Genomic DNA, 14,052 nt, shown 5'->3' on the forward strand with positions numbered 1-14,052 from the left:
GCCAGCACCATCTGTTTCTGCAGCATAAACAGCAACTGCAGACAGGTTAAAAGCAAGGACACTTTTTAAATGAGACTCCTCCTTCCATACCACTTAAAAAGAGCACAAAGGAGCTTTGCCTACATTTTCCACTATTTTTTTGTACTCCTGTGTTCATAAAGCCTGCATTGATTTGGGAAATGTCACTCCTAAGAACAGAACAGTACTTCGTGACTACATTGCTCCCCGCAGTGTGTTTACAACACAGTCAAGAGGGTCTTTTCTCTTTTTTCCCTGCTAATTTCTTAGTTTCAAGTAGAGAATAAAAGTGAAATGGGTGGAAAATGACATTTGTGTTACAAAACACAAATTTGTTCAAGAGCAGACCATGATTTATTGGCAGTTATTCTGAAACCCGGATGACTGAATACAATAAAAAGGTGTTCATAAAAAAAGAAAACAAACAAACAAAACCAGAACAGGAAAACAAACAAATCTCATCTTTAAATGCATCACTTGAAGGCATTGATCAAGGGGACACCGTGTGCTGGCAGCTCCTGGTGCAGCTGACGGAACAACATGGCACATTTGTTCCTTTCCTGGGTCCTGCCCAGGGTGTGCAACAGCCGCGCTTGCAAGTAGAGAACATCTCTGAGCTGCTCTTTGCAGTCCACTTTGGCAAAGTAACTCTTGGCTTCATTTAGATTCAAGATAGCAGATTCCAAAGCTGTGGGAAAAAGGGGGACATTCATATTTAAGAAAATATCACAGTAATATCTCCAAGGCAGCTCAAGTCTAAGGAGGCCAATTACAAATTCCTCAGCTTTTCAAAACCATTTGTGTCTTAGCAACGTGGTCTCTCAGCTACTTTCTATTATTCAGCCTTTGCTGCAAAATATGTGTGTGAAAGTATGCAGATAAACAATGTTCCATTATAAACATCTGTGCAACAACTAATTCCTAATGAATTTTGTATACAATAACCAGGTAACACACTCTGGTGTAGCAGGATTCCAGTACAGACACTGGTTTGCACTTGTGAGCAGTTTCAGAGAGAATTACTCTTCACACTACCTTCAATCTTCTTTTGTGGAGTGTAGGAAGCTGCAGAAGCCACCTGACATTTGGCCACCAGGAACATGGCACAGCCTTTGTCCAGGACAGCTCCGTGGGCCAAGACAGGTTCTATTGCCATGTGCAGGATATTCAGGGCTTGTTCAGGAATGCCAAGGATCAGCTGAAAGAGAAATCCTTGTTGGTCTCACACTGGAATGCACTGACAGGAGCAGCTTCTTCAGGGAACACCAACACAAGCCCTGTCTGTTTCTACCAACATGATGTAACACACGCAATTTTTTTTTTCAACTTTTTCCCGACAATCTTCTTTTAAATCAAAACTTGTGAGTAGAAATGATTGGGAAAGGCTTCTCTACTCAGTGCTGACAGCCATGCCTCTCAGAATAAACAATATAACTGAACTCATTACCAGCATTAATTTTAATATACAAGCCAACCTGTGCTGCTTGAAAGCCAAAATACCAGCATGAAAAGATAACTGAAGACATTAAGACAGGGGAAATGTATGCTGCTTAATTATATACAATAGCTATAAATTTTAGTGATACACATGAAACTCAACTTTTATTAATTTCCTCGAAAGCTTTTCCATCCAGAGTTTGCTTCTTCACAATCAATAATTTAATTCCAACAAGGCTGTGTTCTTAAATCTCACAGGAGTAAAAACAGCATCCAGATCCCCAGAATAAATGCTGCCCTGCTGCCCTGCAGCCCTGTGAAAACACAAATCAGCCCTACCTGGGAGAAAGCCAAGTTGAGCACGGTTTCAGAGGCCAAGTACTGCAGGCTGAACTCGCGGGCCAGGGCCAGGGCCTGCAGCAGCACGGGCAGCGCGATGGTGTGGCACGAGGACCTCCAGTACAGCTCTGCCATGCACAGCAGCACCCTGGCAAACAGGGAGCAGCACTTACAGACTTCACTCTGGGTGAAAAATGGCCCCTTGTTCCCAGGGAATTGTTCCATCCACAATGGGATTGCTTTTATTACGAATTACACTGCTACATATACAATACATTTCAATTACACCCTTAAAAGGAGATGCCACAGGCATACAAAAGATTAAATAATATATATAATCTGTAATCTAGAATCTATAATATCTTTAAAAAAAGATAAATAGCTCTCTCAAGATTTACACCAAGGTAAAACTACACACACACACATTTCCTATTTATTTTAGATGCAGTGTTTCCTTCTTCCAGGAACCTTCATGGAACTTTAACTTTACCACCTTTTAGTTTACATATTAAAAATAACTAGGTTTAAATGACACAATATTTTGAGGATTCCTCCATACTGTGATTAATAATTGAAATGACTCTGTAATCTCAGAATCACAGCAGGTAATCTGAGGACTAGTGAAGTCTGAACACAGACAAATTGAAATGGCTGATTCTCATCACTGCAAAGTGGCTTTAATACTCTGCAAATGAAACATTCTTACCTAATCACCATCTCGGTGTTCTTGATTTTCTGGCAGTGGATCAACAATTTCTGCAGAAGTTTGTGTGCCTCTGACATTTGATTTTGGGCTTTCAATACAATGGCTTTTCTGTCGTGGTAGAAAGAAAACATCACTGTATTTTTGTACTTTGTATAGAATTCTGCTCTTCAGAACACAGTGAAACAGGTCTCTATTTTGTGACCTGTGTTTCTTGTAACTGCAGACTGGCAGCCTGACAAAGTGTACACATGCTGCACACACAGACAGGAGGAAAAACAGATCTCCCTGGTGCCAACTGGACAACTCCCAGGCAGAAAGGATCAAACTCATAAAACAGCTTTAGATAGAAACCAGGGATTGCCAAAACCAAAGGCCAAACAGGCAGCAGAAGTGGGAGGACATGCAAGCTAGAGAGCATAAGTAATTATCTGTGAGGAAAACAGGTATGAGGTAAAGCAGCTAAAATTGGCCTGAGCTAACAAGGAGATGGAGCACCAGGAAAATGGAGAGCAGGGAAGTCAGCACCAAATGCACAGCAGCAGGAGATGGGTATAAATGCCCTGAACCAGAGACTGAGCAGAGTATTTAAAGATCAGGCAATTCATGATCAGTCCAATTCCAGAAGGACAAGCATCAGGTCCCACAGCTTGAATACTGCTCTTCTGGCTGACTGGCACTGGCTGCTTTTAGGTGTTTTGCCTTTGAAAATCGACAAGAAATTCTTTGAACACTACGTTGGTTTTCATATTCACCAAATACCAAGTTTTAACTGTAACTATTTTTAACATGTCATTCTCATTTAGGAACAAGACCACATTAAGGTGAGTGGAAAAAAAAAATCACATTGTTCCATTTTGGAGATGTAGAAACCAGGCCACAGAGGAATTCACTCAAGGCCTGAGCTCCCTCCCCAGCTCTTTGACATAAAAATCTGCCTTGTGCTCAGGTTTGAGTATAGCAGATTTTGAAGACCTTACCATGACAGATTCACAGCCCTAGAATAAAACCAACTTCAGCTATTCCAGTTCTTAAAATGCCCAGAGAAACAACTACAAATTATTATTGCAGGACATGCTCTAAAGGAACAGCCCTATAGGTTAGACCCCATAACCTTAACTAGTTCTGGAAAGGGAAAAAAAATGTAAGCACATGTGGCTGTCAGTGATCATTGTGCTAATTTTTCATGATCTGCATGGAAGAAACCTGCAAGTGCACAGAGACCCACGATTCCTTACCTGTATACACCTTCAATGCTATTTAGTGCTGTAATTCCTGCTACAAGAGAATCTGCTACATGGTATCTGCCATCGTTCATGGCTCGCTCAAACTGTATTTTCTGATCAAACAGCATCCAAAGCTAAACAAAGAACATCCAGAAACAAGCTTTAGAAATTGTGCCTGCTCATTTTCCAATCCTAAATTAGAATTCACTTTTTATTTTCCCCCAGGGGTATTTATCTCCAGACACACTAACTCCACTGTCCAATTATTGGATTTACTGAATTACTGTCCTCAACAGAAATGCTCAGGTCTGGATTAATGTTTCAATATTGAAGCTCACCTACTTGACTGCATTTTATGTGAAAAGGCTGTTTTAAATCATTACTAATGATTTGAGACTTGTAGACAAGTAGACTTGTTCTGTAGTGAAAAGAGAAGGCCCACACTACATCTAATGGGATCTCAAGCACTTCAATGTAAATACTATCTTATAGACTCCTGTGGCAATGCTTCCCAGAGTCACACAAAATCAGGTTATTAGCCTATTATCTCAGTTATTTCTGGATTGTAATATATCAAAATAAGCAGCACTAATTAAACAGAACTTTGAAGCTTCAAATCAATGCAGAGCCTTTAATTGCTCTATGTGCTCATGAAGCAGATGTATATTCCTCTGTTAATGAAATTTCTACTTGAACAGCTTCATCTTAGGAGGTTGTGGTAAGAGAAATGTCCCACCAGTCTGAAAACAACCCAGGCAGCTTTTCCATGCTTTTGTAAAAAAGCTGCTGCTGCACAGCTTCCCATGAGGACGAGCCAAGGGAAATGGGAAAATGTATAGCCCAAGGCATCCAGAGAAAATTCAGGATCAGTGGGATTCAGATCCTACTGTACAATGGTGACACAACTTACAGGCTGAATGCAAGTATTCTACCTGTGCATGCTGACTGTTGGGAGGGAATCTCTCCTTCAGGTGTTTCAGTATTTCAGAAGCAGCTGCAAAGTACCCCTGGAACACAGAAGGACACTGATTAATGCACCCTGCTCCCCTCCCTTCCAGCACAACCCTCAGGGAAGGGATTTGCCAAGCAAACACCCTGCATTGTCTCTGCCCCCAGAGTTAAAGGGTGTGGGGGCCTGAATATATGTTGTATTGTGGGATCTGTGTGGGTCCGAGTTGCTCCAAACGAGCTGCAGCTGCAGGGTCCTTAGTTGGGCAGCAGCTGTAGCTCGTGAAGATAACGGAAATAAATAGGGGTGGGTCGAGAGCCCAAGAGGAGCCCCTGAGAAGAGAGAAAGGACTGTGCTGCAGAGAATGGAGAAGAGCCCCAGCAGAGAGGGAAGAACAACACTGCAGCAAAGATTACAACAACTGGTGACCCCGTGTGAGGAAGAACACTGCAACCAAACATCAATAGAAGGTATGGAATCCCCCGGACAGCCGAGAGCTGTGGCAGCCTGAGAGCTGGGACTTTGAAATATCAGCCAGAGAGCTGGGACTATAGAAGATAGGACAGCTGAGAGCTGTGGCAGCCTGAGAGCTGGAACTGTATGTGTATTGTGATTGTATAATTGTTAAAAGAAAAGGGGGGAAATGTGGGGGCCTGAATATATGTTGTATTGTAAGACCTGTGTGGTTCTGAGTTGCTCCAAACGAGCTACAGCTGCTGCCCAACTAAGGACCCTGCAGCTGTAGCTCGTTTGGAGCAACTCAGAACCACACAGGTCTTACAATACAACATATATTCAGGCCCCCACAAAAGGGCGTTAAGGGCAGCAAAAACCACAAGTGGAGTCTTGCACCCTCTGTCAGCACCACCCACAGGCGCTCTCAGCAAACGGCACCCGGTGCAGGCAGGCCTGGAGCTCACCTGCTCGGCGTGCAGCTCTGCCAGGTGGCACAGCACCACGGCAAAGGACTCGGTGTTGTTCTGCTGGACGCCCACGTTCACAGCCTCCAGACTGTTCATGCTCAGCAGGGTCTGCGCTTGCTGAAGTGCCATGGTGCTTGTGCAAGAGAAATATCTGTTAGTTTTCAAGCAGCAAACAACAGCCATTTTTAATCTATGGGTTTATTATGACAATAGTCTACATTGTCTGGTTAAGCCAGGGGCCTGGGGAGAAGGAAAACTTGTAAAATAACTTCTGTCCAGAGACTCTGCACTGTGCAGGCACAGCAAGTACTACAGACTGAAAGCTGCACACAGCCAAAGCACAGAGATGCTGAAAGTGGGGGCACAGGAACAATTTATGATCTATTTGCCACTACTAAATGGAAACTCTATCTCTTCTTCAGTATGAGTTTTAAAGGAACACAAGAGAATGGAAATAATTGCACTCAGCCTGTACTGAATCACAGTCTGATTGCTTGATTTTAGTGCACTGGAGAGACACAGGCACTTGTTACACCCATAGAAATGCATTATGTGCCAACAAGTGCAGCAGCTAATGCAGGAGTTGCAAACAGAGCCGATACCTGCGGCCGTACAGTCTCCAAATGGCAGTTTTCTGTGCTATGCTGATGTCTATGAGCTCTGACAGGCTGTGCTTCCAATGCAACAGATCAGAATCTTTTAAGGCATCCATTAGTTTGTTGGCAGCCTTTCCTGCAAAAGCTCTTTGCTGAACCAAGGACTGGATTCCCAAGGAAGCAAGATACTGGGAAGAAGGAAAAAAAACAACATACCTACAGTGATGGAAGACAACAGAGTACCCCAGGCTGGCAAATTACACTGGAGCAGAGTTCTGAACTACTAAAAAAGAATCCCAAAAAGACAGCACAGACAAAGGAACACTGCTCCAGGCATTTCTTTAAATACTCACTTATGCACACCCACACATATGTGAATGTCATTTTGTTGGATGTGAAAGGTAATTTCCACTCCCCCACACAGAAATCTTATGGAGGAGGACAGGAGCAGTACCTGGATTTCTCCAGAACTGCTGTGAAAACAGAGCCTTTGCTTTCCTTCCCCACAGAGGCCATGGCTGCTCCTATCTCCCAGCAGTTTTAGTCAATTTTAGAACAATTCTCTTAACAAAGGAATTGTGGATTTGGGGAAGACAGAACTAAACATTAACAGACAACAGATCTATCAAAGGGGAGGGCTGTCCTGCAAGATTTCACAGAGCTGTACAAGTAAACATGTGCTCAAAGCCCTGCCAGAGGCATCAGCACTGAGCTTCAGGGAAGGTGGAGCCCTAAGAACCTCCCCTGAGCACCTGATTGTAACAAAATGTGCCTGGGCCAGTAGCCACAGAGAGATTTTCTGCCTGAAAATCAAGCAAGTTAGAAGGAAAACCAGTGAACCTTGCAATAATGCTCTGGCATTAAAGCAACGGAACTCTGGCTTGTTAATAGGAAGCATAAAAGTCATAGAAACAGGTAGATTTTGGAGTGTTAAAACATGTTTGTTTAAATCCAGTCCCATATTTTGAACAGACAAGCCACAAAACCCCAAACTCTGATCACACACATGCCCATTGCCACACGGTTTGGTCCCAGAATAAAGTTAAGGATTGATGAAATGGACTCACTGGCAATCCAAAATGTAAGGATTTGTTCACAGAGTGCTCCAGCAGAACACAGCTGTCAAATATCTTCTGCTCCAGGATGTACAACCAACTCTAGCAAAGAAAAAGATCAAATTCTCATTGCAAATAACTGATGGCTGCAGCACTTTGAACTTGGCTTGCTATTAGAGAATGCACAAAAAGTCACTGGAAATGCCAAGCACTTGAGGATTGATTCTAAGGAAACTTCTACTAAATGCTGCACAGCAAAACTTATCAGAAGTGCATCCAGGCTGGGATGCTGGTGTGGCACCAGCCAACCTGGAGGTTCAGTGATGCACAAAAATACAGGAACTGTGGAATGCAGCACCTCAGGAGTTTGACACCATTGATGTCAACTCATTATAATGTTAATTACAGGGAAAAATAGAGAGAAATCCAAGTCCTTCCCTCCCACTTTGCTTGCTCTAAAGGTGGCTCTGAGAATTCAACAGACAGAAAGGAGGCAGCTTCTGAAACACTTCTTTTTACATCATCTAAGGCTCAACTTTGAGCTCAAGACTGAGATCTCCACTGGGATAACAATTCCTGCTTAAGGAATTAACCCTGAGCTGCAACAAACCATGCCATGATCCTTGCCCTGTGTGCCAGGAGTGATGCCAGGGCACTGCTGGGCAGTCAGGCGCTCTGGGGAGGTGCTGCTGGGAGAGGAGCTCTGCAGCAGCTCCAGGCCCACTGGCACAGAGCTCTTACCAGGCAGTGCTGCAGGCACACGTGGTCGTTGGACTCCTGGGCAATCCTGATGGCTTCCTGAAGGGCCAGTTCAGCCTGCTGGCTATGACAGACAGACAGACAGACAGAGGGAGAACAATTACTGTTCCTGCAGTGCTCGAGATACAGCGTCCTGATCCAGAGGAATATTGATCTGAATTATGCATCATGCACTCAGATCTCTGATCTCACAGCCTGTGTTTTCCTCCCAGCACTCAGCAGTGCATTCTGGTTTTCAGGACAGAAAGTCTGACAGCATCTGCAAACCAAAATGCAGCTGTAACCCCTACGTGGGCTCTCAAACCCTGTACAGGCCACGGTGGCAAGTTATTGTTTGAACAGGGGCAACATTTAGAATCTGCCTTTGTGGAAATTGTTACTCTCAACTTTGCAGTGTCCTTCCCCTCTCCAGTCCTTTCACATCATGCCTCCAGGCAGCAATCAATAAATGCAAACCAGAAATGAAGATGGGTAGGCCAGCTTTATCAACAAAATAAACCCCAACCCATGTGGCATTTTAAAAGCTCGGATGGCTTTTTTGGTTTAATTATTCTTTTGCCAAATCATCAGCTCTTTGTTGACTTGCAGAAAACCAACCACACTTTCTTGAAAGTATGGATAAAAATATGGATGAAAATAGGCAATTATGCCCACTGACCCTTCTGAGATCATGGAAATGTAATTGAACACTTAAAATACCAGGACACAGACAAATATCAACTCTTAGATGGCTCGGTTATTATGGAAACCAAACAAACACCAAAACAAAACCAAACCCAAACAAACCAAGATCGCACGAGGATCCCAACCCAACCACAGCTGCTGCCCAGTGAGAGAGATGCCCTGCAGGGTTTTTAGAAGGAGGGGGAGCTCTCCCAGCCCCTGCCATGCCCGGGTGGCTCAGGGAGCCCGTACTAGTGGCCGAAGCGGCAGTGCAGCGCCGCCAGGTTGAGCGCGGCGTAGCGCAGGCTGCGCCCGTAGCCCTCGTCCCCGTTGCTCTTGCTCTCGGCCCCCGTGAGGATCAGCCGGTCAAAGTAGTGCAGGAGGCTGTGTGTGGAACTGAAGACATCCTGCACCCTGATGCTGTTTAAGTAGCTTAAATAATGCTGGAAAAGGGAAAGAAAATCAGTTTTAAATGTACAGATACTAAACCAGAGGTTTTGTTTGTAATTACTGGGTGTTTCTGTCCAAAACATGTAATTGTGAAATACTGATCAGAAGTTGCAATGCTGATACTACCTGGGCAGAATTTCTGGATTAAACTGGATAATTTCTTGGACAATATTGGCTGTTTGCCCTAACAGGATTTGCCAAATGGTGAAGATTACAAGATCTGTCAGAAAGATCCCAGAGAGTCTGAGATCTCTGAAGAGATGGAATTTCTGCATTTATGTGAGAGTGGGAATGGAGGCAGCACTCCCACAGTGCCTGCACTCAGGAAGATACAACATCAGCACTGCTTCCAAATGCTGTGCAGATAGAAAGGAGATGCTAAAATTCTGTATTTTCTCTTTGGCATTGAGACCTGGGCAGGGTAATCCTTTATGCTGTGAAGTCCAGGCAGGGACTATGGCAGCCCTCTCAAGGATACCCTTCCCAACAGCAGCAAGGAAAATCTTTTTGCTCAGCCCAGGGCTGCTGGGAGGCAAGGCCAGAAAACAAGGCAGGAAGGAGCTGAACTTTGGAAGTTTCTCAAGAAGAAGCTGTTGAGGGACAAAGCAAGAGCTCACACCACAGCTCTGGTCCCTCAGCATGAGCTCTCTGTGGCTTTCAGTATAAATTATTATTAAGGACCAGAAGCAAAGTGAACAACTACCAGCCAAATTAACAGATATTGCACTTAGTAATGATTTTTAAACTACAGGAGAATGAGGCCTGAAATTACTTAGGAAAATGTGGGCAAATTATATAAGTTTTAGATTTAGTTGAACAAGAATGCACTCAGTCCCACCAAAATTAAGAGGTTTATATCTGTGCATGAAGGAGAAGTACTTTGCTTAATTAAGGTTCCTGTACCTTCAGGAGTTTTAGTCTGAATTACTAAACATTTACATGCAACTTCCTCCCAGTTTTATCATCTACTTATATTTCAATAGAGAATAAATTACTTCCAAATAATCCTATCCTTGAGATAAGAAATCCTTTTACAACCATTCTGGATGAAGAAAAAGATACTTACTGCTTCAGCAAAGTCTGGATTAAATTTTAACAAGTTGTTCAATTCCTTCTGTAAAGATGCTGGAGCAAGAGCCTTTGTCTCATCATTCTTTAGCAAAGAAGCCTGGGATAAAATTTGAACAGTACAAGTAAGAAATGTAATTCCATAAGGAGAGTTATAAAAATATATTGTGGTGCAGGATTGTCAGGTTGGAGAGGACATTAAAGAAGATTTTGTAGCAGCTCTGTCTATTATGACAGTGGCAGTTCTATATTCCATTACAGTGTTCAATTTCCAGAGATCACAGAGACCAAGTCAAATAAAACCTTATTCAAAGGACTGTTTAAAGACATTTAAAGAATTTTGGTTAAGTTTCTCTCTGAAGAACTACTGCCACACATTGCTCACTGGAATTGTATGTATCTTCTCATAGAAAAAAAAACCCTCAGGAAAAGAAATTGATAAATCCAGTTTGCTTTGCCAAGCAGTTCAATTAATTTTAAAAATCACAAAAATGTAGCTACTAAAATTAGCATTACTGACTATTGAATTACTGACATTTGTGTCCATGTGTATTTCTGTTCCCTTTTTTATTTACCAGCTGGAATAACCAACAAAACTGCACATTTCACAGAAATGTGAGGCAAGCAGAGCAGAAGGACCTTGTGAGCACCAAATATCAGCATATGGTGACATGTCTGCATGAAACACTCATAGCCCCAAGTGCTCACACTGAGCAACAACAAGCAGGATATCAACAAAGCTCTACCAGAGCACAGAAAACATCTCAGCTGACACTGTGGGTAAAATTCAAGGTGAAATTGGTGTTATGGAACATTTCCTCCATTTAATGAGAATTAACATACCTGCTGAGAAAGAAAATACTCTGCTTGTTTCTGGGAAAGAGGCCCAGTGCAGGCTATCTCTTCTTCCCTGGTAAGACACACTCTGGTTAGAAACAGGGCAAGGAAACACAGCACAGGAACACTTTTCATCACACACCCCACACTGCTGCTTCAAAAGGTCTGTGAGATATTGCAGCTCAAAGCATGAAAGAACACTGAGAAAACTTAATAAAGAACAAAATCTACTCCATCAAAGTCAGCAAACCAAATGATTTCACACAGTTTAGCTCTCAACCTGTGGTTGAGAGCAACATCACCCTAAAAAACCCTAAAGAAATACAGCAGAGAAGATTTGGGGCTGACATATTCAAATGGCTCTGCTCTGTTTTCTGTCTTCTGAAGAGAGTCCCAAGGAGATTAACTGGCACTTTGGCCACATCCATCACAGCTGGAACAGCTGGAAACAGCTGTTCTGCAATTTACTGTGTGGAAAGGCAGCAAGCCCAGCACACAGCCAGACCCCAGAGCTGCTGTCTGACTCACCAACTCCTGCACAAGTTTATACAAATACAGTTTGCAAAGTACATTTTAAATACATGGACACATCAAATTATTCTTACAATGGAGCATCCTTTCAGCAGGTGAAAACTCTCAGTGTTTGCTTCTCCTTTCTCAGGTAAACAGACACGAGTTCTTTTATTTGGAGAATGGTGAAAAGCAAAACAAAACCATTCAACTTCTCCTTATTGAGCAATCTTTCCTTGCTGGCAGCAGAAGTGACCTCTCCAACAGAGCAGAGGGAAATTGTGGGCAGCAGCTGCCTTTGGGCTGTGTTCCCCAGGGGAGGATGAGGATGGGGCAGTGCCACCTCCCCGAGCCACTGCCAAATGTCACCACACGGTGGCACCAAGGAAACGAGCGGCCACAAAGCTCAGCCCGGCTGCAGGAGACTTTAAACAAATCAAAGATTCATTTTCTTAAAAGGCTGAAAAGGCTTTAACACGAATTGATCACCTTAAAGGCCCATCAAGTTCTTCTTTCTCCATTTTCCCATCCAGCTCGTCTGGATTTGTCAGCTCCATGTCATTCTCATCAGCTCCATCCTTTTTCTCATCCTTCTGGAAGTACTGCTGGAGTGCTGTGTAGAGTTTGTAGACCTGGCTGAAGGACAGTTTGTTGTATGCCAGGATCATGTGGCGCAGGAACAGACCTGGAACAGGAATCCTGCTGTGAGCAGCCAGGACACAAATCCACGGCCAGCAGCTTCAACAACATCCCTCAGTTCCTCATCAAACAGAAATCAATGAGAAATTAAACAGGAATTACTGAGTCTCATCTCGATGATACAACTCAGTGTATCATCAAATCTCACTAAAGATAAGTGATAAATTGTTAAAATCAGTAACAAGCTCACAATGTGCAAAACTATCAGTTAATAGGCAACATCTGAGCAAGAGAAAAATGACATTCTGCAGTTTAAAACCTCCCCCAAAAAACAAAGCTGTGTCCTGAGGGAGTGACATCAATGACAGATATCACAGCAAAAATATGGATAACAATTATTTATTATTTAAATATTATGGATAACAATTATTTACCTACTACACTTGTTTTATGAACTTCTGGCTCTGTCCCTGAGAATGAATCGGAAAGATCATCAAAAAATTGTTCCATGTCTTTCAGTTCTCCTTCTGCCATGAGTTTTAACCTAAACAGGGGGAAGAAAATGTCATTTTTTAGGGCATTAATACAGACAACAGGGGGAAAATGACATGTTCTAGGGTATTAACATAGACATAAAAAAATATTCCCCTGCTTCCTGCATAAATGAGTAAACGCAAACAAGTGATAACTAATTTTTTGGACCCCAGGAGGTTTTATACTGAGATAAGATAATATTAAATAGTGGTAATGATAATAGTAATAATAATAGTAATAATAATAGTAATAATAATAGTAATAATAATAATAATAATAATAATAATAATAATAATTATTATTATTATTATTATTATTATTATTATTATTATTATTATTATTATTATTATTATTATTATTATTATTTTTAATATTATTTATTATTATTATGTTTGGGTATGTTTTTATTTTTAAATAGGTCTTTATTATGAGAATAATTAGATGAGATGGTTATTCTTAAAACAAATGGGAACTATTTTCTTTTTATTTTGGACATTTAAAAATTTTACAATTTTAAAAATGTTTTCAAAAATTTTAAATTTTTGTACTGCTTGCATTTTTGGAATTGTGAGTTTGCTGTTTGGTGAGTTATCTGACATGACAGCAGATCTTCTGTCCCACAGAAACTTTCAATCTGCTCACTTCGATGTTGGTGCCTTTCAGAACTCAGCTATGACAAGTCCGAAACTGTCCAAGCAGAGTTTTGGCCCAGCCGGTGCTTTCAGAGCCGGACATTTGCAGGTTCCGGGGCCCTTCCCGCGCTGGAGGGACCGAACAGCGCGGGGCATCCCCGGCGGCCCCGCCCCGCCCCGCCCGCCCGGGCCCGCACCTGATGTGGACGGAGCCGGCCAGGTGCGGGCAGCACTCCTCGATGGCCTTGCGCAGCCGCGACAGCGCCATATCGGGACCCTGCGGAGGACAGCGACATATCGCGACAGGCCGCGACACAGCGGGGCCGCCCTTCCCCCCAGCCCCGGCCCGTGCCCGACCTGCAGCAGCGGCAGCAGCAGGCGGTTGAGGCGGCGGCGCTCCAGCAGGCCGAGCTGCGGGCCGGCGCGGCCCAGCTCGCTGAGCAGCACCAGCAGAGCCATCTTGTGCGGGGTGACCCAGTCGCGGACGCCGAACACGTTCGCGTGCACGACGCCGTTCGTCAGCATCGGGTTGAAGTACAGGCTGTCGTGCACGCTCGCCATGGCGGCGCCGGGGCCCGCCCGTCGCCCGGGAAACCGCGCGCGCCCCCGCCCCGCCAGCCAATCGCCGGCGCCGTCGCCCGTGCGCGCGCAGCGCCGCAGCCAATCGGAGGAGGGGATGTGCGCCGCCACAGCGGGGCCGCCGCGACGGGCCGG

At 43.6% G+C, this 14,052-nt stretch overlaps 1 protein-coding gene across 1 annotated transcript; it reads right to left on the bottom strand.

The window, feature by feature from the left end:
• Window positions 1-350: 350 nt before the first annotated feature.
• ANAPC5 (anaphase promoting complex subunit 5) lies at window positions 351-13,920 on the bottom strand. The gene is made up of 17 exons (XM_064726884.1): window positions 13,696-13,920; window positions 13,536-13,615; window positions 12,607-12,716; window positions 12,023-12,218; window positions 11,030-11,096; window positions 10,185-10,286; window positions 8,921-9,111; window positions 7,988-8,069; window positions 7,259-7,348; window positions 6,198-6,379; window positions 5,593-5,728; window positions 4,656-4,730; window positions 3,736-3,857; window positions 2,501-2,608; window positions 1,795-1,942; window positions 1,054-1,216; window positions 351-706 (listed from the first exon to the last, which is right to left on the bottom strand). The coding sequence occupies exons 1-17, from the start codon at window positions 13,897-13,899 to the stop codon at window positions 492-494; spliced, it is 2,271 nt and encodes a 756-aa protein (XP_064582954.1). The 5' UTR covers window positions 13,900-13,920; the 3' UTR covers window positions 351-491.
• Window positions 13,921-14,052: the final 132 nt, after the last annotated feature.

This window comes from Zonotrichia leucophrys, chromosome 15, assembly GCF_028769735.1.
Source record: "Zonotrichia leucophrys gambelii isolate GWCS_2022_RI chromosome 15, RI_Zleu_2.0, whole genome shotgun sequence".
Taxonomy (NCBI): Eukaryota; Metazoa; Chordata; class Aves; order Passeriformes; family Passerellidae; genus Zonotrichia; species Zonotrichia leucophrys.